Source organism: Mobula birostris, chromosome 1 (assembly GCF_030028105.1).
Source record: "Mobula birostris isolate sMobBir1 chromosome 1, sMobBir1.hap1, whole genome shotgun sequence".
Lineage (NCBI taxonomy): Eukaryota > Metazoa > Chordata > Chondrichthyes > Myliobatiformes > Myliobatidae > Mobula > Mobula birostris.
Window position 1 is genome coordinate 538143 of NC_092370.1, and position 23941 is coordinate 562083.

Genomic DNA, 23941 nt, shown 5'->3' on the forward strand with positions numbered 1-23941 from the left:
ACCTGGTCCATTTCCAACACCTTCCTCCCCTTTCTAGATCTTTCTGTCTCTATCTCTGGAGACAGCTTATCTACTGATGTCTACTATAAGCCTACTGACTCACAGCTATCTGGACTATTCCTGTTCTCACCCTGTCTCTTGCAAAAATGCCATCCCCTTCTCGCAATTCCTCCGGCTCCGTCGCATCTGCTCTCAGGATGAGGCTTTTCATTCCAGGACGAGGGAGATGTCCTCCTTTTTTAAAGAAAGGGGCTTCCCTTCCTCCACCATCAACTCTGCTCTCAAACACATCTCCCCCATTTCATGCACATCTGCTCTCACTCCATCCTCCCATCACCCCACTAGGAATAGGGTTCCCCTGGTCCTCACCTACCACCCCATCAGCCTCCGGGTCCAACATATTATTCTCCTTAACTTCCGCCACCTCCAACGGGATCCCACCACTAAGCACATCTTTCCCTCCCCCTCCCACCTCTGCTTTCCACAAGGATCGCTCCCTACGCGACTCCCTTGTCCACTCGTCGCCCCCCCATCCTTCCCCACTGATCTCCCTCAACAGACAATAGACAATAGACAATAGGTGCAGAAGTAGACCATTCGGCCCTTCGAGCCTGCACCGCCATTCTGAGATCATGGCTGATCATATACCCTCCTGGCACTTAACTTTGTAAGCGGAACAAGCCTGTTCCTGTGCTGTAGTTTTTCTATGGTTTCTAAGTGCTACACATGCCCTTACACTTCCTCCCTTACCACCATTCAGGGCCCCAGACAGTCCTTCCAGGTGAGGCGACACTTCACCTGTGAGTTGGTTGGGGTGATATACTGCGTCCGGTGCTCCTGATGCGGCCTTCTATATATTGACGAGACCCGACGCAGACTGGGAGATCGTTTCACTGAACACCTACGCTCTGTCTGCCAGAGAAAGCAGGATCTCCCAGTGACCACACATTTTAATTCCACATCCCATTCCCATTCTGATATGTCTATCCACGGCCTCCTCTACTGTGAAGATGAAGCCACACTCAGGTTGGAGGAACAACACCTCATATTCTGTCTGGATAGCCTCCAACCTGATGGCATGAACATTGACTTCTCTAACTTCCACAAATGCCCCACCTCCCCCTCGTACCCCATCCGTTATTTATTTATACACACACATTCTTTCTCTCGCTCTCCTTTTTCTCCCTCTGTCCCTCTGACTATACCCCTTGCCCATCCTCTGGGTTTTTCCCCCCCTCCCCCTTTTCCTTCTCCCTGGGCCTCCTGTCCCATGATCCTCTCATATCCCTTTTGCCAATCACCTGTCCAGCTCTTGGCTCCATCCCTCCCCCTCCTGTCTTCTCCTATCATTTTGGATCTCCCCCTCCCCCTCCCACTTTCAAATCTCTTACTAGCTCTTCTTTCAGTTAGTCCAGACGAAGGGTCTCGGTCTGAAACGTCAACTGTACCTCTTCCTAGAGATGCTGCCTGGCCTGCTGAGTTCACCAGCAACTTTGATGCATGCTGAGTTCTGCCTATCTTGTCATATGCCTCCAGGTACTCCGTAACCTCATCCTTGACAATTGACTCCAACAACTTTCTAACCACCGATGTCAAGCTAACAGGTCTATAATTTCCTTTTTGCTTCCTTGAATCTTGAATGTCCGAATGTCCGGTATACTGCAGATGTCTTCCACTGTGAAGACTGATACAAAATATGTATTCAGTTCCTCTGCCATCTCTGTGTCTCTCCTTACAATATCTCCAGCGTCATTTTCTATTGGTCCTATATCTACCCTTTTACCCTTTATATACGTAAAAAAGCTTTCAGTATCTCGTTTTGGTATTAGTTGCCAGCTTCCTTTCATAGTTTATCTTTTCCTTTCTCATGACCTTCTTAGTTTTCTTCTACAAGTTTTTAAGTGCTTCCCAATCCTCTATCTTCCCACTTGCTTTGGCTTCCTTGTGTGCCCTCTCTTTTGTGACGATCGGGCCTAAATATCGACCGAATGTTTTTCCATTAATGCTGCCTGGCCTGCCTTGTTCCTCCAGCATTTTGTGTATGTTGCTCGGATTTCCAGCATCTGCAGATTTTTCTTGTTTGTAAAAACGTAACAGACACATCGACCTTCAAATCCCCCTCTCCTGCACACAAAAATATAAGAAAGATTGGGTGAAAACTCAGAAGATAAAAAAACTATAAGACTGAAGAAAATGTCCGTTGTCTAAGTCCATATCCAAAATACAGAAAACCTGGGTAAGAATTTCTGGGCCCAGCGGCAGGCTCTCCTGTCTCTGGCAGCAGAGCAATTCCACCAGCGATCAAAAGGCACTCTCCCCTCTCCGACAGCAGACAATCCCACCTCTCCAGCAACAGAGTGGTCCCACCAGTGATCAAAAGGCAGGCAGCCTGCGCTCCACTTGTGCATTCATCTCGATGTTTCAGTCTCCCTCATCACTTTAATTGGTGAACAATGGAAGCTATAATTGGCAAAATGTAGTTGATCATCGGCTTGTGAGCCGTCCTACAGCCTTCTCGCCTTCTCGCCACAAGGTTAGCGTATGCCACCTGCGCCTCCCAGAATCCTCTCGGAGACTGCAGAGTGATGAAACAGCCTAACGATCTCCTAACTGCCAAGCATCAGTTCCAGAATCACATTCAAGATGAAAAGCAAACACAAAAGACATAAGTGAAATAAATGGTTTCATGGTCTATCTAGAAGATGTCAGCTGTGGGAGCATTGTACACAGGCGCTCTCTTGACCGGAAGTCATCCTGCCTTTAGAATTCTTCTTATTGAGGGGAATAAATCTCTCTGGATGCAGCATGGTTTCCTGAGTTCCTCCAGCATTTTATGTGCAATGCCCCTTAAAATTCTGCATCGCCCTGTCAGGTCCCAATCATTGTCCTCTGCTTTAAGGAAAACAAATTCAAGTAAACAGCTTCACTCTCCATTCCAGTCAACATCACACAAATTTTTTTCCTTTTATCTCTGAGTGATTTGCCAATCTATCCGCTGACTGCTGGACCCCTCAGTAAAGTTTTCTGATCTGTTTTGTGCTAATTGCATTTTGAGTTGTATTTAGTCTTCCCATGTTTTCTGTTTACTCTGTGAGGACCATGTACTGTGTTCTATCTAACAATATTCACACACAATGCTGGAGGAAATCAGTAAAGTAAGCAGCATCTATGGAAGAGAGTACAGTCGCTATTTCCCCAGTCCTGATGCAGTAACTTGGCCCGAAACGTCCATTGTACTCTTCTCCATAGATGCTGCCTGGACTGCTGAGTTCAGAATCAGAATCAGGTTTATTATCACCGGCATGTGACATGGAATTTGTTAACTTAGTTAGCAGTTCAATTCAATGCAATAAACAATCCAGAAGAGAGAAAAAAAATGAATAAAATTTTAAAAAATAATAAATAAACAAGCAAATCAATTACAGTATATGTATATCGAATAGATATTAAAAATTTAAAAAACCAGAAATACTGTGTATTAAAAAAAGTGAGGTAGTATCCAAGGGCTAAATGTCCATTTAGGAATCGGATGGCAGAGGGGAAGAAGCTGTTCCTGAATCGCTGAGTGTGAGCCTTCAGGCTTCTGTACCTCCTACCTGATGGTAGCAGTGCGAAAAAGGCATGCCCTGGGTGCTGCAGGTCCTTGATAATGGATGCTGCCTTTCTGAGGCACCGCCCCTTGAAGGTGTCCTGGGTACTTTGTAGGCTAGTACCCAAGATGGAGCTAACTAGATTTACAACCCTCTGCGGCTTCTTCCGGTCCTGTGCAGTAGCCCCTCCATACCAGATTGTAATGCAGCCTGTCAGAATGCTCTCCAAGGTACAACTATAGAAGTTTTTGAGTGTATTTGTTGACATGCCAAATCTCTTCAAACTCCGAATGAAGTATAGCTGCTGTCTTGCCTTCTTTATAACTACATTGACATGTTGGGACCAGATTAGATCCTCAGAAATCTTGACACCCAGGAACTTGAAACCATGAAGGGTCTCGGCCTGAAACGTCGACTGTACCTCTTCCTAGAGATGCTGGCTGTCCTGCTGCGTTCACCAGCAACTTTGATGTGTGTTGCTTGAATTTCCAGCATCTGCAGAATTCCTCGCGTTTACTATTCATTCTCTCCACATTTGATCCCTCTATGAGGATTGGCATGTGTTCCTTCATCTTACCCTTCCTGAAGTCCGTAATCAGCTCTTTTGTCTTACCGACGTTGAGTGCCAGGTTGTGCTGCAGCACCACTCCACTATTTGGCATATCTCACCCCTGTACACCCTCCCATTACCACCTGAGATTCTATCAACAATGGTTATATCATCAGCAAATTTATAGATGGTACTTGAGCTATGCATAGCCACGCAGTCATGTGTATATAGAGAGTGGGCTAAGTACACACCCTGAGGTGCACCAGTGTTGATCGTCAGCAAGGAGGAGATGTTATCACCAATCCACACAGATCGTGGTCTTCTGGTTAGGAAGTCAAGGATCCAATTGCAAGGAGAGGTACAGAGACCCATGTTCTGCAACTTCTCAATCAGGATTGTGGGAATGATAGTATTAAATGCTGAGTATAGTTGATGAACAGCATCCTGACATAGGTGTTTGTGTTGTCCAGGTGGTCTAAAGCCATGTGGAGAGCCATTGAGATTTCATCTGCCATTGACCTATTATGGTGATAGGCAAATTGCAATGTGTCCAGGTCCTTGCTGAGGCAGGAGTTCAGTCTAGTCATGACCAACCTCTCAAAGCATTTCATCACTGTCGATGTGAGTTCCTCCAGCATTGTGTAAATGTTGTTTGGATTTCCAGCATCTGCAGATTTTCTCTTGTTTGTATATGACAATATAGAAACATAGAAACATAGAAAATAGGTGCAGGAGTAGGCCATTCGGCCCTTTGAGCCTGCAACGCCATTCAGTATGCTCATGGCTGATCATCCAACTCAGAACCCTGTACCAGCCTTCCCTCCATACCCCCTGATCCCTTTAGCCACAAGGGCCATATCTAACTCTCTCTTAAATATAGCCAATGAACTGGCCTCAACTGTTTCCTGTGGCAGAGAATTCCACAGATTCACCACCCTCTGTGTGAAGAAGATTTCCTAATCTCGGTCCTAAAAGGCTTCCCCTTTATCCTTAAACTGTGACTCCTCGTTCTGGACTTCCCCAACATCGGGAATAATCTTCCTGCATCTAGCCTGTCCAATCCCTTTCGGATTTTATATGTTTCAATAAGATCCCCCCCTCAATCTTCTAAATTCCAACGAATATAAGCCTAGTCGATCCAGTCTTTCATCATATGAAAGTCCTGCCATCCCAGGACTCAATCTGGTGAACCTTCTTGTACTCCCTCTATGGCAAGAATGTCTTTCCTCAGATTAGGGGACCAAAACTGCACACAATACTCCAGGTGTGGTCTCACCAAGGCCTTGTACAACTGCAGTAGTACCTCCCTGCTCCTGTACTCGAATCCTCTTGCTATGAATGCCAGCATACCATTTGCCTTTTTCACCGCCTGCTGTACCTGCATGCCCACTTTCAATGACTGGTGCATAATGACACCCAGGTCTTGTTGCACCTCCCCTTTTCCTGATCAGCCACCATTCAAATAATAAACTGTTTTCCTGTTTTTGCCACCAAAGTAGATAACCTCACATTTATCCACATTAAATTGCATCTGCCATGAATTTGCCCACTCACCTAACCTATCCAAGTCACCCTGCATCCTCTTAGCATCCTCCTCACATCTAACACTTACTTTCTCAATAAGCCTTGCATGGGGTACCTTATCAAATGTCTTGCTGAAATCCGTATACACAACATCAACTGCTCTTCCTTCATCAATGCGTTTAGTCACATCCTCAAAAAATTCAATCAGGCTCGTAAGGCACGACCTGCCCTTGACAAAGCCATGCTGACTATTCCTAATCATATTATACCTCTCCAAATGTTCATAAATCCTGCTTCTCAGGATCTTCTCTAGTCATAGTCATAGTCATACCTTATTGATCCCGAGGGAAATTGGGTCTCGTTACAGTTGCACCAACCAAGAATAGAGTATAGATATAGCAATACAAAACCATAAATAATTAAATAATAATATGTAAATTATTTCAGGAAATAAGTCCAGGACCAGCCTATTGGCTCAGGGTGTCTGACCCTCCAAGGGAGGAGTTGTAAAGTTTGATGGCCACAGGCAGGAATGACTTCCTATGACGCTCTGTGTTGCATCTCGGTGGAATGAGTCTCTGGCTGAATGTACTCCTGTGCCCAACCAGTACATTATGTAGTGGATGGGAGACATTATCCAAGATGGCATGCAACTTGGACAGCATCCTCTTTTCAGACACCACCGTCAGAGAGTCCATCCCCACAACATCACTGGTCTTACGAATGAGTTTGTTGATTCTGTTGGTGTCTGCTATCCTCAGCCTGCTGCCCCAGCACACAACAGCAAACATGATAGCACTGGCCACCACAGACTCGTAGAACATCCTCAGCATCGTCCGACAGATGTTAAAGGACCTTAGTCTCCTCAGGAAATAGAGAAATTTAAGCCTGCAATTTCCTGCCTGATAGCCTCATGATTCCCCTTACTCCAATTAAACACTTTTCTAAATGTCTGTTCCTATCTCTCTCCAATGCTATTGTAAAGGAGATAGAATTATGATCACTATCTCTAAAATGCTCTCCCACTGAGAGATCTGACACCTGACCAGGTTCATTTCCCAACACCAAATCAAGTACAGCCTCTCCTCTTGTAGACTTATCTACATATTGTGTCAAGAAACCTTCCTGAACACATCTAACAAACTCAACCCCATCTAAACCCCTTGCTGTAGGGAGATGCCAATCGATATTTGGGAAATTAAAATCTCCCATCAATACAATCTGTTATTATTACACCTTCTCAGGATCCGTTTCCCTATCTGCTCCCCGATATCCCTGTTTCTATTGGGCAGCCTATAAAAAACACCCAGTAAAGTTATTGACCCCTTCCTGTTCCTAACCTCCACCCAGAGAGACTCCATAGACAATCCCTCCATGGCGTCCACCTTTTCTGCAGCCCTGACACTATCTCTGATCAAAAGTGCCACGCCCCCACTTCTTTTTCCTCCCTCCCTGGTCCTTCTGAAACATCTAATACACGGCACTTGAAGTAACCATTCCTGTCCTTGAGCCATCCAAGTCTCTGTAATGGCTCCAAGTACGGTTCCACGCTCTAAGCTCATCCACTTTGTTCACAACACTGCTTGCGTTAAGATAGACACATCTCAAACCATAGGTCTGAGCGCATCCCTTCTCTATCACCTGCCTAATATGCCTCTCTCACCATCTCCAAGCTTTCTCTATTTGTGAGCCAATTGCCTCTTCCTCTGTCTTTCTGTTCAGTTCCCACCCCTCAACAATTCTAGTTTAAACTCTCCCCAGTAGCCTTAGCAAACCTCCGCGCCAAGATATTGGTCCCCTGGGATTCAAGTGCAACACGTCCTTTTTGTACAGGTCACACCTGCCCCAAAAGAGGTCCCAATGATCCAGAAATCTGAATCCCTGCCCCCTGCTCCAATCCCTCAGCCACGCATTTATCTTCCACCTCATTCTATTCCTTTTCTCACTGTCGCGTGGCATAGGCAGTAATCCCGAGATTACTACCTTTACGGTCCTGCTTCTCAACTTCCTTCCTAACTCCCTGTAGTCTGTTTCAGGACCTCTTCCCTTTTCCCACCTATGTCGTTGGTACCAATATGTACCATGACCTCTGGCTGTTCTCCTTCCCACTTCAGGATATCGTGGACGTGATCTGAAACATCCCTGGCACTGACACCTGGGAGGCAAACTACCATCTGAGTTTCTTTCTTGCGTCCACAGAATCGCCTGTCTGACCCCTTAACTATAGAGTCCCCTATCACTGCTGCCAACCTCTTCCTTTCCCTACCCTTCTCAGCCACAGGGCCAGACTCTGTGCCGGAGGCACGGCCACTGTTGCTTCCCCCAGGTGGGCTGTCCCCCCAGCAGTACTCAAACAGGAGTACTTATTGTCAAGGGGCACAGCCACAGGGGTACTCTCTAGTACCTGACCCTTCCCCTTCCCTCTTCTGACTGTGACCCACTTGTCTGCTTCCCGTGGCTCCGGTGTGACCACCTGCCTGTAACTCCTCTCTATCAACTCCTCACTCTCCCTGACCAGACGAAGGTCATCGAGCTGCATCGCCAGCTCCCTAACGCGGTCTCTGCAGCTACAGGAGAAAGTGAAAAGACAGGTTACTGGGGCCTTAAAACCAGTTGCTCTGGGCAGATGGGGCTCATCAGCCGTGGTTGGCAGCTCATCAAGGAGAAGAAAAACTCTGATCTGCACTGCCTCGCAGTTATACCCACTCATGGGAAAGGCTTCAGGAGTAACCGGGGAGAAATCCGGTGCAGTCCTACATTGAGTACAATGAATTGAATTGAATTGACTTTATTACTTAAATCCTTTATATGCATGAAGAGTAAAAATCTTTACGTTACGTCTCCATCTAAATGTGCAATTTATAGTAATTTATAATAAATAGTATGTACAACTGGACAGTCAATATAACATAGAAATACAGTTGTCAGCATGAATTAATCAGTCTGATAGCCTGGTGGAAGAAGCTGTCCCAGAGACTTTTATGCTGTTGGTCCTGGCTTTTATGATGGTAGCAGCTGGAACAGTTTGTGGTTGGGGTGACTCAGGTCCCCAATGATCCTTTGGGCCCTTTTTGCACATGGTCTTTATAAATATCCTGAATAGTGGAAAGTTCACATCTACAGATGAGCTGGGCTGTCCGCACCACTCTCTGCAGAGTCCTGCGATTTAGGGAAGTACAGTTCCTGTATCAGGCAGTGATGCAGCCAGTCAGGACTGGCAATTCCAGTAACACTGCTGGTGCTTAACTGTATCAGTCTCTCCGATCCTCTTGGATCACCCAGCTGCATGGAGGGGTGAAGCCGCTACATGAGCCACAAACAGTTTGGTCTCCATATCATGCTGTCCTGGCTTGATGCAATATGGGTGGAAATGAGGATTGTTTCTGGGAATGAAAGGATTAACATATGAGTAGCATTTCGTTGCTCTGGCCTGTACTCTCTGGAGTTTAGAAGAATGGGAGGGGATCTTATTGAAAACTATCGAATATTGAAAGGCGGATAGAATGGATGTGGAGAGGATATTTCCTATAGATCAAGATTCAAGATTGTTTAATGTTATTTCTTGTACACAAGTGGAAGGAGAACAAAGTAATTGTTACTTTGGATCTGATGCAGCACAAAAAAACCCACAAAAGATTAAGAACACAATAACAATAATACTTCTGAAAAACAAACAACAAATGTAAATGTACAAGACAGCTTATGCACATCGATTGATTGTATGTCCATAAAGTGACGTTAGGCGGTACGTAAGGTGACTGTTGGGAAGTAATATAGTAGTAATGGAGTTAGTAGGTGGAGGTCAGTGGGAGTGGGCGAGTCTAGCACCGTAGGACACAGGCTCAGAATAGAGGAACATCCACTTAGAACAGAGATGAGAAGGAATTTTTGTTAGTCAGGGGATGGTGAATCTGTGGAACTCATTGCTACAGATGCTGTGGAGGCCAGGGTATATTTAAAGGGAAGGTTGATAGGTTCTTGATTAGTCAGTGCATCAAAGGGTATGGGGAGAAGGCAGGAGAATGGGGTTGAGACGGATCATAAATCAGCTCTGGTGGAAGAGGATCAATAGGCTGAATAACCTAATTCTCCTCCTATGCTGTCTTGAGGCAAATTAGGGTGGTTAAATCCCTAGAGCCTGACAAGGTGTTCCCTCAGACCCTATGGGAGGCAAGTGCAAAAATTGCAGGTGCCCTAGCAGAGATATTTGAATCATCCTTAGTGACAGGTAAAAAATACCAGAGGATTAGAAAATAGCTAATGTGTTCAGCTGTTTAAGAAAGGCTCTAAAAATAAACCAAGAAATTATAGGCCAGTGAGGCTGATATCAGTAATGGGAAAGTTATTGGAAGGTATTGTAAAGTTCTAGATGTATGAGTATTTGGATGGACATGGATGGATTAGGAATCATCAGTATAGCTAAGTGTGGGTCAGAAAAGTCATGTCTAACCAATCTTATAGAGTTTTTTGAGGCATTTACCAGGAAACTTAATGTAAGCAAGGCAGTTGATGGACTTTAGCAAGGCTTGGGAGGCGAGCTCCCACATGGGAGGTAGATTAATAAGGTCCAGTTATTCAACATTCAAAATGAGGTAGTAAATTGGATTAGACATTGGCTTTGTGAGAGAAGCCAAGGAGTGGTAGTAGATGTTGCCTCTCTGACTGGAGGCCTGTGACTAGTAGAGTGCCTCGAGGATGTTTGCTGGATCTGTTGTTGTTTGTCATTTATATCAATGATCTGAAATTATAATGTGGTTAACTGGATCATCAGATTTGCCAATGACACAATGATTGGGTGTGGAGGACTATGGTCCAGGTGCAGGTTGATGGGAGGATGCAGTTTAAATGGTTCAGCACAGACTAGATGGGCTGAAGGGCTTGTTTCTGTGCTGTACTTCTATATGACTATAACTTTAAACCAATTTAAAGATGAATTGCCAGCAGTACAGCAGGGAAGGGTTACAAGGTGTGCAAGACAATGCAGGTCCAACGAAAAGTTACACAAGATCCAATCATCAGAAATGTTGACCATAGTGACGGGGCAATTGAACAAAATGGATAAAAGAAAAAAATGTGGCGGCTGGAAATCCAAAATAAAAATCTGAAATTGTTTCTAATTACTCTTAGTTTGACCTAATCACAGTTACTTCCGTTGGCAAGAAGCAGTTCTCGGTAGTAGAAGGCATAAAGTTTCCACACCTGTTGAACATTTACACCACCGTCACGTTTGTCTGAAAGTAACGCCAGAAAGTTGTGGAATAAGCCGTAGCCATAACTACTGCATGAAGTCGGAGTGGTCAGCATAAAGCGCAGGGAGTGGAGAGTCAGAGCTGTCAGTGAAATTAAAGGATTCACCTGACTGGCTGCTTGTTGGCCGCTAATTGATAAATGCACGGTTCTCGGCGAACTAAGGTAGGGAAGGTTGTTCTGTGTGAGGATCAGGCTGATGGGGGGTTTCCAAAGCGAATGATATTTGCTTTCTCTCTAGTCTTTGGTTTAAATACGGAGTTTGAAGTACATGGTGTGTTTGCTGTTTCAAAATCACGACCAGAATTGCTCCTAGGTGTTTATATTTAAAATAATCTTATTTCCTATTGTGTGGAAGTGTGTTTAGTAATGGGTTTGGAAGTTCTCTATATATTTCACTTTTTTTTCCAGTTGGAGCTCCGATGAATCTGCCACGGATCCCAGATAGTTGGATTTTAACTTTAATTGTTTGCTTGTCACGAGTCGCTATGAATTCTTCACCAAGCTACCAGAGGACGGAAGATGGCCTCCCGCCCAATCAGAACCGCTCCTTCTTCTTCCAGCCACTGCCGCCACCACAGATGTTTGTACCTCCCGTGTCTCATTTCATGCACCCTCCCTCCTTCCACCCGTACTTCTACCCGACTGTAGGTGAGTAGATTCGCCGTCGCATACATTTTTGAGAGGAGAGATGTGTATTCTCATGTAACTGTGAGATGGCAGATGTGTGGTTTGTTAAAACGCTGGTGACACGAGAAGCCACAGGCGCTGGGATCTTGAGTACAAAACAACACTCAGTGGGTTGCCCAGTGTCTGTGGAGGCAGAGGGGTAGTCAGCTGCATCGAGACTCGGTTCATATACGGTTGAACGTCCCTCTGCCATCGCCGACGCTATTCGGCCCGTTGAGTTCCTCTAGCGGTTAATTTCATCTGTCACTTTAATCGCTTGATTCATGCGTTTATTTTAATTGTTGCAGTGGATTCATAATCAACGGATTAATTGTATAAACGCCGCTCTATCCCGGGTTCAGTTCAGCCTTTAACCTGCGTTCAGCACTGGTAGTTAAGGGAGGATGCAGGAGGTGAAGGGCTCTGGTTTGAGTGTCTGGGACCACCACTCTTACTCCTGACGATCAGTGTACTGTCGTGTAAACAATCGAAAGGGAGTGGTCGTCTCTTTGGCCGGAGGTAGGTCGTAGCTTTGTCATTTGTTTAACTGGAAGGTGACTTGGTGTTTATTGGGTCATGCCCAGGGACACATTGCGCTGTCCATCGTTTAAATGTTGATATAGACTGGCTGCCTCTGGGTCAGGCCCCCCCCCCCCCCACTGTCATCTGCACTGACAGGGGTGGTAGAACATGGCACAGCAACAGGCCTTTCTGTCCACAATGTGCTCATCCAATTAAATTAGAAATCAAATGGCTAAGTAATCCCCTCTCACACAATGTCCTTATCTTTCATTTTCCTCACATCCATGTGCCTATCTAAATGTCTCTTTAAAAAATGTCCCTAAAGTATCTAACTCTACCACAAACCCTGGCAGCACATTCCAGGCACTCAGTTTTTTCAAAAAAAAAACTTTGCCCCTCACAACTGTTTTGGACTTGCACCTCTCACCTTAAGTATATGCCCCCGGCAATGGGCACTTCAACCCTGGGGAAAAGATATTGTCTGTCTTGTCTATCTATGCCTCTCAATCTTATAAACCTCTACTACACGGGGTCATTTCAGAAACTCTTGGGCACATGGATGATAGAAAGATAGAGGGCTGTGTGGGAGGGAAGGGTTAGATTGATCTTGGAATAGGTTTAAGGTTGGCACAACTTTGTGCAAAAAGCCTGTATTCTGCTGTTAGGTTTGATGTTCTAAATTCAGATAGTTTTTCTAAGCCCATTTGCAGCACTTGCCTGTATCAAAATACATTTGTGGGATGGCTGGATCCTTCTGAAGCACCAGCAGATTCTATTCAGTGTCTAGTACCATCTGGATTTGGCCACGTGTTGCCTGCACAGAAATAAGCCCTTCAACTCATCGATGAGGTGGATGGTGAGAATCTTGATCCCATTACTGAAACATTTAAAACCTGAGATGGGTTTGAGTACACAGGGCGAACAGTTAAGATTTTGTTCTCACCAAGAGCATGATGGTGGTGTTAACTATGTATGGAGGTATGTACTTGGACAACATCTAAATCTGAGGCACTGCTTGAATTCTCAAAGCACTTGAGACAATGGACCCAGTGTAACGAATAAAATTAAGCACAGTAAGCATAGTTATGGTGTCTTCTACAAGATTGGTTTTTGAGCTTTATGTCACTAACACTCGACCAACATCATCTAGTGATGGGTAGTAAATGCTAACTTTGGTGACATCCATATCCCAAAATTAATTAAGTAGTGGCCAAACTAATTTTCCATTAAGGGGATGCAATTCTGATTTGAATTCTTCCATTGTCACATCTGTTTGACATTGCAACTTGCCTCCTTTTGTTACCATTTTGTTTGACTTTCTGATTTGTTTAAATTTAATATTTGTCAGGTGCTGGCCATAAACATTACTGTTATGTGAAGGAATGTCTCCTTTAAAATTACTTGGAATTTTCAGTTCCCAAAATGCTAGGTAGAATTGTGGTGTGGATTAAGAACCTTGCAATTTGTTTGTAGGGATTAATTATTGGTTATATGAAAGTAATTATTGTCTCTTTTCCTGTTAGAAATTGGTGGTAGTTTGTATTACCCTGTGTGTCCCATGCCATTCCCAAGAAGCTATGGCCCACAGTCACCAATGGCTCACACGAATTTGAGGAGACCCTATTTTAATTCTTTTGTCGCTCGACCGGCGTTTTATCACTCTGCCCGATTCCGGCACTATCCCTTCCGAAGAAATGTGACTAATTCAGAAGTCCAAACAGACACAAGTGAAACCAATCCAACCCAACCCAAAAGGACTGATGTGGTTACTGAAACTACGGCATGTAGCAGTCAAGCAGCTGTAATAAGGCACCAGCAGCCCCCTGGTACTGAATCAGCCTCTAACCCTGTTGAGATCCTCCAAGAAAGAGGCCTGCAACAAGGATTACAAGGAGAGTCTAATGAGACAGAAGAAACAGCTGTTACAGCCAAGAGCACCAAAACAGGTGGCTATGCTTTACAAAAGGAAAAGATAAGGATAGAGTGCAGTGAAGGAGCACCTTCAATCAATGTGTGGAGGTCATTCGAAGCAACTGTTCCCTTGTATAACACACCTAAAAAAAAGGTAGAAGATGGTATTCAATGTGAAGTGTGGTCTGTTAGTGCCTGTGATAGTGGGGTGCCCTTTTATGGCCCATTTGAAGCTGACAAAATAATCAAGAAAACTGAAGTTCCAGAAGAACGTACTCTTCCAAGCAAGTCACAAAGAATTTTGCAGGATTCAAACAAATTTCCAGAAACTGGGTTTGAAACTAGAACGAAAGATGAGGCTTTGCGCTGCCCAGGCAGGCTTGGCAAAGTGGACAGCCTGCTCAGCAAAAACAATAAAAGCTGTAAGTTTCTAGCAAATGAGTTTGTGCCTGAGGTGTCTGAAAAGTCTCCATTGCACAGGAGCCCAAGTAGACTTGTTCGTCAATGTGGAATGGAAGAAAAGAATGCAACTAATAAAGAAAATGAGCCCATTAGTTCAACAGAGCCATTAAATGAAGAAAAGGTGTGTGAGCTATTGAAAAGTGATGTTTCCCTTGAGTCAGCTGAAGAATATATACCTTCTGCAAGTGTCCTGGCATGGCTCCAAGACAAAGCAAGAAGCAGCTACTGTAAAAGTGGTCTTTCTCCAACATTGCAACATCAACCAGGAGACCCCAGTGGATCTTTTGAAGAGATCTCCTCAAAGGATGAGGAATCGTCACTTGATCTCTTTGATGTCATACACGGAAAAAGGCAGGTGTCATACTCTCACTTGATGTGCAATCCCTATTCTTCATCCTTCTGCCCAGCATCCTCTGCCTGCAGTGACGATGTTGGTGGTAAAGGGAACCAACACCTTTCTGAGAGAAAGCAATTTTGCAGTGGTTGCAGAAAAGACCTTCTAAAAGGAAAAGGCGCAAAGCATGTTTGCAGAAATAACTCTGCTACTTGGAATATCAGTAGTGATGCCTTGTCTGAGAAAGAGGATTTGAAAAAGGACCATTTAACTCATGGGACTTCAGTGTCCAATGTATGGCGACGATGTCGCAGGATTTCCAGAGAATCACTCAGAACAAGCAGAAACAAAAAATCTCGTTACTCTTCAGATTCCATAGAGGTAATAATATTTTAACAATTAGTGAAACAGTGTGGGGCAGCAAATAGCTTTAATTGTAGTTGATTACTTCAACTGTTTCGAGATGGGAAAGTTCAGCTCAGTTTAATTTGGGTAAGTTATTGGAATACATTGAGGGATCAGAGGGAATATTTAAGTTTTCAAATGGTTATGGATAAGAAGACTAAGGATTGGGGAAAGGTTAATGCTGATACTATTGGGCAGGAACTGAAGCAGCAGTTTGGAGGCAGCTTTTACTAGGTAAATTGAACATGGGGACCATTTAAAAACCAGTGGGTCAATGCAGGAACAATGAGATGGCAAAGATCTGGCATCTTTCATGTTGAAAATTTAGTCAAGAGAAGCAAAGCAAGTTTTGGTGATCTAGAATCAGATGGACTCTTAGGAAGGCAGGAGAGAAGTGAAGCAGGGTATTGGGAAGGCTAAAAGGAGACAAATTGTACTTGGAAAGTAAGAATTACAAGCCTTTTATACTTGAAAAGGCAAAAGATAGGACTACTAGACGACAGAATGTATCTACCAAATAATGAAGGCTTAGATAGAATGGACATGGAGAAGATATTTCCTATGGTGAGGGGGGGGGGGGGTCTAGGACCAGAGGCCATAGCCTCAATAGAGGGACATCCATTTAGAACAGAAATTAGGAATTTCTTTAGCCAGAGGGTGGTGAATTCATTGCCACTGACAGCTGTGGAGGCCAAGGCATTGGGTATACTTAAAGTAGAGGTTGATGGTTTCTTGATTAGTAAGGATGTCAAAAATGATAGGTGTTAATTCTTGTAACTCCAAAACAAAACTAACTGAAAGAAAAGCATGGAGCTAGGAATAACATGTACTTCATTTTATTTTAGTGAGGCACACACATGATGTGCAGGTGTGATGAAATATACTGTTCATATATCTTTACAAACCTATTATGAATTGTGTAAACAAATGTTTAATATATTTACAATATTACTGAAATATTAAACAATTGTGAAAGCTGGTGAATAGGGTTGAAACTGGCTTTGAGGGCACGGATGCTTTCATAACTTCAGTTCTGAATATTATTTGCTTTTATTTGCATGGTTTGTTTTTTTAACATTGGGTGTTTCACTTTTTTTTAATGAGTTTCTTTGTTTTGACTGCCTGTATAAATACTTGGATAATGTACTTGAACTTTTGAACTTTGAGGGGGTAAAATCAAGCATGATCAAATGGTGGAGCAGACTCAATAGGCTGAATGGTCTAATTCTGCTGTGTACATTATCATGTGGCTGGAGCCAGAGAGCAAGATGTTAATGAGCACTTTACATCAGCATTTATCCAGGAGAAGGATGTTGAGGATACTGAGGTCAGGAAAGGGATGCTCGTGTGCCATAGAATGATGATAGCAAAACAAGGTGGTATTGTTTAGTTGTCTCCAAGGCCAGTGAGCTTTGCATCAGTGGTAGGAAAATGAAGAATTGGAGTGAAGGATGTATTTGGATTTAAGAAAGTGTGGATTTGAGCGATAGCCTACATGTCTTCCAAACTTGAGTTTTTGAAAAAATGACGAAAGAAAGAAAGGCAGCACTTGAGACAAACATAGCAAACCTACAGCACAATCAATACAGGCCCTTTAGCCCACATGGAACATGTACGTACTTTAGAAATGACCAAGGGTTACCCATAGCCCTCTATTTTTCAAAGCTCCATGAGTCCAAGAGTCTCTTAAAAGATCCTGTGTCACTGGCAGCCCATTCCATGCACTCACCTCTGCGTTTCTCAAGGAAAACTTACCCCTGACATCTCATCTGTAACTACTTCCAAGCACCTTAAAACTGTGCCCTCTCGTGCTAGCCAATTCAGCCCTGGGGAAAAAGCCTCTGACTATCCATGTGATCAATGCCTCTCATCTTATACACCTCTTTCAGGTCACCTCTCATCCTCTGTCGTTCCAAGGAAAAAAGGCCGAGTTCACTCAGTCTGTTCTCATAAGGCATGCTCCCCAATCCAGGCAACATCCTTGTAAATCTCCTCTGCACCCTTTCTATGGTTTCCACATCCTTCCTGTAGTGAGGTGACCGGAACTGAGCACAGTATTCCAAATGGGGTCTGACCAGGGTCCTTTATAGCAGCAACATTACCTCTCAGCTCTTAAACTCAATCCCACGATTGATGAAGGCCAATGCACCGTATGCCTTCTTAACCACAGAGTCAACCTGTGCAGCAGCTTTGAGTGTCTCCCTGATCCTCCCCACTGCCAAGAGTCTTTTCATTAATGCTATATTCTGCCATCATATTTGACCTAATAAAATGAACCACCAATGGTTGAACTCCATCTGCCACTTCTCAGCCCAGTTTTGCATCTTATCAATGTCCTGCTGTAACCTCTGACAGACCTCTACACTATCCACAACACCGCCCTCCGCCAACCCCCCCCCCACCTTTGTGTCATCAGCAAATTTACTAACCCATCCCTCCACTTCCTCATCCAGGTCATTTATAAAAATCATGAATACTGACTGGCCTGTTGAGTACCTCCAGCATTTTGTGTTTTGCTTGGATTTCCAGCTTCTGCAAATTTTCTCAAATATGAAGGTAGCTACCCAATAATATTAAAGGGTATACCAAAAGTTCTTTTAGATAAAGTGGATATCAGACTGCTGGAAAATGATGGTGGACAAGGAAATGACAGAGGCAAAATTGTTATTTTGCATAGGTGCTCACTGTTGAGGACACTAGCAGTATGCTGGAAGTTCAAGAATGTTGGGGGGTAGAAGTGCATGAAGCTGTCATTACTTGAGAAGGTTCTTGGGAAACTGAAAGATCTGAAGGAATAGAAGTCACCTGGACCAAATGGTGTACACTCCAGGGTTCTGAAAGAGGTTATGGAGACAATGATCTTTCATGAATTAAGATTCTAGCATCGTTCTGATGGACTAGAAAATTAGCCATAGTCAGCATGGTTTCCTTAAGGGAAAATCTTGCCTGACAAATCTGTTGGAATTCTTTGAAAAAATTAACAATCAAGATTGATGAAGGAGATTTGGTGGATGTTTTGTACTTGGGTTTTCAGAAGATCTGGCAAGGTGTAAGACAAGGCTGTTTAACAAGTTAAGAGCCCATGGTATTTCAGGCAAGACCATGAGATATAGGAGCAGAATTAGGCCATTTGGCCCATTGAGTCTGTTCTGCCATTTCATCATGGCTAATACAGTTTCCCTCTTAGTCTCAATCTCCTGCATTTGAAGTGTATTTTCATATGTCTTTGGTTAACAAGGAAGTCAATAAGATGTATAAGTGCATGAGCACTGAGGCAATGCTGGAATTTTGTATAATACCAGTTACTCTACAGGTCATTGTATGTAAAAATGATTTTAAATTTCCTTCTGTTCTTTCCTGGTTCAGTTCAGGACATTTGCATATGTATTTGCAAACAGAGGAGCTGACATGTCTGTTCAAGGCCACAAGAAAATACTTCATTAGGACCAGCACAAATGCAATACAGAAAGAAAAAACAAATGCCAACAGTAGTGGTACAGAAATCAAAAGAATACTTATCTACTAAGCAAGCTGACTTGGAGTGCACCATATATCTGACAATCACATGCAGCCTGCTTTCTTTCTTTCTGTTTCTCACTCTCTTGCACTCATAACAAAGGAAATGCCCCTTTTCATGCCCTTCAAAACCCCTAACATGGGTACTTTTCCATGCATTTGGTGCCTACACCTCCATAATGACCTCTCCTTCCCCAGAAAGTTTTTCACCATTTTCCACTGTTTGGCTGTGGACTTGAACTCCCTTAACTTTCTCAAAACATTACTGTGGATTTGTTTTCTTGTACTTTCCAAAGCAATTCCTCTCTAAGCTAACAGTACTTTTCCATAGAATCATAGAGAACTGCAGCATAGAAACAGGCTATTCTGCCCATCCAGTCTGTACTGGACCATTAAACTGCCTACTCTTATCAACCATAGCCCTCATATCTCTCTGATCCATGTACCTATCCAAACTTTTCTGAAACATTGAAATCAAGGTTGCATGCACCATTTGCACTGGCAGCTCGTACACTATCATGACTCTGCGTGAAGGTTTCTCTTCATGTTCCCCTCAAACTTCAATTGGGAGAAGTGCACAAATACAGTATAATTGCGCAAGGCCACTGGGGAGGTTCCAGGATAAAAGGGAGACATTGCCTAGTGGAGCAGTTGTTGGAGTGGTGGGGCTTTGGCGAGGATGGGCCTAGACAAGGTAAGGAGATGAGACTGCCTCCCAGCTGCCAGGGTTCATGATGTTTTTGAGCGCATTCACAATATCCTGAAATGGAAGAGTGATAACTAGAGGTCATGGTATGTATTGGTACCAATGCCATTGGTAGAAAAAGGGAGTTGGGAAGGAAGCAGAATGTCCAGGGTATGAATCTTGGGATTGCTGCCTGTGCCACACAACAGTGAAGATAGGAATGGAATGAGGTGATGAATAAATGTGTGGCTAAAGAATTGGAGCGGGGCAGCAATTCAGATTTCTGGATCATTGGGACCTCTTCTGGGGCAGGTGTGACCTGTACAAAAAGGGTGTGTTGCATTTGAATCCGAAGGATGCCAATATCCTGGTGGGGAAGTTTGCTAATGCTATTGGGGAGGGTTTAAACTAGTTTTGCAAGGGAGTGGGAACTGAAGTGAAAAGGCAGAGGATGGGGTGGTTGGCACACAAGTACAGGGAACTTGTTGGGAGTTTGAGGAAGGATAGGCAGATGATAGTGCAAAGATGCACTCAGTGTGATGGTTTTGATGTGTGTACATTTTAAGGCAAGGAGTATCATAAACAAGGCGGATGAATTTGGAGCATGGATCAACGTGGAACTATGACGTTGTGACTTGGATGTCTCGGGGGCAAGAATGGCTGTGGAGTACCAGGCTTCATGTGCTTCAAAAAGGATGGGGGGTGGGGGGGCAAAAGAGGTGGTATTGCTAATCAGGGATAAGTGTCATGGCTGCAGAAAAGGAGGAAGTCAGAGTGATTATCTACTGAGTCATTGGGGGTTCAAGTCAGAAATTAGAGTTAAAAGGAGCCATGGAGTTAAGGGTGAGGGGGGAAAAGTTTAAAGGGAACATTGGGGGGGGCTTCTTCACACAGAGTGGTGGGAGTATGGAATGAGCTGCCAGACGAGGTGGTAAATGCGGGTTCTTTTTTAACATTTAAGAATAAATTGGACAGATACGTGGATGGGAGGTGTATGGAGGGATATGGTCCGTGTGCAGGTCAGTGGGGCTAGGCAGAAAATGGTTCGGCACAGTCAAGAAGGGCCAAAAGGCTGTAGTTTTTCTATGGTTTTTAATAGGGTCTTTTAAGTGCCTCTTAGATAGGTACATGGAGCTTGGGAAAATAGAGGGCTATATGGTAGGGTAATTTTAGGCAGTTTCTCGAGTAGGTTACATGGTCAGTGAAATATTGTAGGCTGAGGGGCCTGTACTGCGCGGTAGATTTCTATGTTCTTTGTTCAAACTTTTCGCCTTTCATCCTTAACCAATGACTTTTAGTTTTAGTCCTACCCAACCTCTGGGAGACAGGGACGGGAAGCCTGCTTGTATTTACTCCATCTGTACCTGTCATAATTTTGTATACTTCTATCAAATGTCCTCTCAATACTCTGCGTTCCAAAGAATAAATCTGAACCAATTCAATCTTTCGTAATGATTCAGGTCCTTCAAACCTGGCACCATTTTTCTGAATTTTTTGTGCTCTTTCAATGTCATTTACAGCTTTCCTGTAGGTAGGTGCTGCATACAATACTCCAAATTAGGCCTCTCTAATGTCTATTCAACTTCAACATAACATCTTATCTCCTGTACTCAATACTTTGGCCTATAGGCCAATGTACCAAAAGATTTCTTTTATTACCCTATCTGTCTGTGACACGACTTTCAATGAATCATGGACGTCTATTCCCAGATCCCTTTGTTCTACCACACTACTCACTGTGTAAATTCTACCCTGTTTGGTTCTAATGAAGTGCAAGACCTTGCACTTGTCTGCATTAAATATTCCATCTGCCATTTTTCAGTCCATTATATCTTGCTGGTCCAGATCCTGCTGAAGTATTAGTCTGGGTAGGGGAGCACTTTACATCCAATGACCACAATGCGATTAGTTTCAAAGTAACTATGCAAAGAGATGGGTCTGGTGTGCGGGTTGAAATTCTAAATTAGTGAAACACTAATTTTGATGGTATCAGAAATGATCTGGCAAGTGTAGATTGGGACAGGCTGTTTTCTGGCAAAGATGTACTTGGAAAGTGGGAGGCCTTCAAAAACAAAACATTGAGAGTACAAAGCTTATACAAGTGTGCCTGTCAGAATAAAGGGTAAAGTCAACAAGTGTAGGAAACCTTATTGTTCAAGGGCTATTGAGGCCCTGGTTAAGAGAGAAAAGGAGGTGCAATGCAGGTATAGGCATGTCGGAGCAAATGAGGTGCATATGGAGTACAAGAGAACACTCAAAGAAATCAGGAAGGTTAAAAGAAAGCATGAAGTGCTTCAGCAGGCAAGATGAAGGAGAATCCCAAGGTGAAGGAGAATCCCAAGGGATTCTTCAGGTAACTGGCACAAAATGTAAGAGGAACTCAGCTGGCTCGACAGCTTCTATGGAAAAGAGTAAACAGGACATTTCAGGTGGAGTCACTTCATCAGGACTGGTGTAGGCCTGGCCTCTGCCTGAAACATTGACTCTACTCGATACAATTGCTGCCTGGCCTGCTGGTTCCTGGGGCACTTTGTGTGTGCTGCTTGGATTTCTAGCATCTGCAGATTTTCTCATCTTGATTCTACAGGTATGTTAAGAGCAAAATGATTGCTAGGGACAAAATGGTCCTCTGGAACACCAGAATGATAATCCATTAGTGGAGCCAAAACAGATGGGGGTGATCTTAAATGCATTCTTTGCAGCTGTGTTTGTGTGGGAGACCCACAATTTATAGAAGTGAGGCAAAGTAGCATCAACTTCAGATTGGAGGAGGAAGAGGTGTTTACTATCCTGAGGCAAATCAGGGTGGATAAATCCCCAAGGCCTAACAAGGTGTTCCCCCAGACCCAATGAGAGGAAAGTGCAGAAACCGCTGTGCCTTAGCAGAGATATTTAAAACACTTTTAGCAATAGGAGAGATGCCGGAGAACTGGAGGATTGCCAATGTTGTTCCACTCTTTAAGAAAGGTTCTAAACATAAACTAGGAAATTATAGGCTCGTGAGTCTGACATTAGTTATGGGAAAATTATTGAAGGTATTCTAAGGGACCAGAGATGTAGTGCCCCCCAATCCTTTGTTCACAAAGCTTTTGTCCTCTCTTTTAAGAAAGGAGGAAGGCAACAGAAAGGAAATTATAAATCAGTTAGTCTGACCTCAGATGTTAGTCAATTGTTAAGGATGAGGTTATGGAATACTTGGTGACACTGGACAAGGTAGGACAAAGTCAGCACGGCTTCCTTCAGGGGAAACCCTGCCCGACGAACCTGCTGGAATTCTGAGGAGACTGCAAGTAGGGTAGATAAAGGGGATGCAGTCAGTGGATGTTGTATATTTGGACTTCCAGAAGGCCTTTGACAAGGTGCCACACGCACCTTGATCCTTTCCTGGTTCTGCAGCAGTTGGTGGAGGGGCAGGTCATGTTCAGGAAACAGGTAGGCTGCAGAAGGACTTGGTCAGATTTGGCTAATGGGCAAGATAGTAGCAAACGAAATACAATGTTGGAAAATGCATGGTCATGTGATTTGGTAGTAGAAATAAATGTGCAGACTCTTTCCTAAATGGGGGGTGGGGGGGGGGAATCCAAAAGTCTGAGTTGCAAATAGACTTGGGGGTCCTTGTGCAGAACACCCTAAAGGTTAACTTGCAGGTAGAGTCAGTGGTGAAGAAGGGAACTGCAGTGCTAGAATTCATTTTAAGAGGTCCAGAATACAAGAGCAAGGATGTGATGCTGAAGCTTTATGAGCCACTGTTGAGCCCTCATCTTGAGTATTGTGAACAGTTTTGAACTCCTCAAAGAAAAGCTGTACTGGCATTGGAGAGGGTCCAGAGGTGATTCACAAAGCTGATTCCAGGAATGAAAGGGTTGTCATATGAGACTCTGGGTCTGTACTCACTGGAAATTAGAAGGATAAAAGGGGGGGATCTCATTGAAACCTTTCAAATATTGAAAACTCTAGACGGTAGACGTGGCAAGGATGCTTCCCATGGTGGGGGAGTCTAGGACAAGAGGGCAAATCCTAGGGGGACCAATATCGTGGCAGGGAGATTTGTGAAGGCTACTGAGGAAACTTTAAATGAGAATGGTTGTGGGGGTGGGAATCAAATTGAAGAGACTAGGAGAGAGGAGGTTAGTTCACAAATAGAGAAAGCAAGTACACAGTGTGTGAGGGAGGATAGGCAGGGGACAGATCAGGAGCACTCAGACTGAAGATGTAGGGGAGAAGGAAAAAAAGATGAAGTTGTTTGCTCAATTAAGGATAAACAGTAAGAGGTGGAGAGTTTCTTAAATGCATCTATTTTAGTGCTAGGAGCATTGGAAGAAAGGTGGATGAGCTTAGAGCGTGGATTGATACCTGGAAATGTGATGATGTAGCTATTAGTGAAACCTGGTTGAAGGAGGGGTGTGAGTGGCAACTAAATATTCCTGGATTTCGTTGCTTCAGGTGTGATAGAATCAGAGAGGCAAGAGGGGGAGTGTTGCATTGCTTGTCAGAGAAGATATAACTGTCCTCTGGCAGGATAGATT

At 43.9% G+C, this 23941-nt stretch overlaps 1 protein-coding gene across 2 annotated transcripts in view; it reads left to right on the forward strand.

Annotated features, from left to right (window-relative positions):
- Window positions 1–10883: 10883 nt before the first annotated feature.
- The window catches only part of gpr141 (G protein-coupled receptor 141), a 92344-nt gene continuing 79286 nt past the window's right edge, over window positions 10884–23941 (forward strand). The window contains exons 1-3 of one of the 2 annotated variants that reach the window (XM_072268764.1): window positions 10884–11076; window positions 11323–11562; window positions 13626–15190. In XM_072268764.1, coding sequence (XP_072124865.1) covers window positions 11334–11562; window positions 13626–15190 — 1794 coding nt within the window. In that variant the 5' untranslated portion in view covers window positions 10884–11076; window positions 11323–11333. Of the gene's footprint in view, window positions 11077–11119; window positions 11228–11322; window positions 11563–13625; window positions 15191–23941 lie in introns of those variants that run through there. The other variant, XM_072267892.1, reaches the window with a different exon arrangement.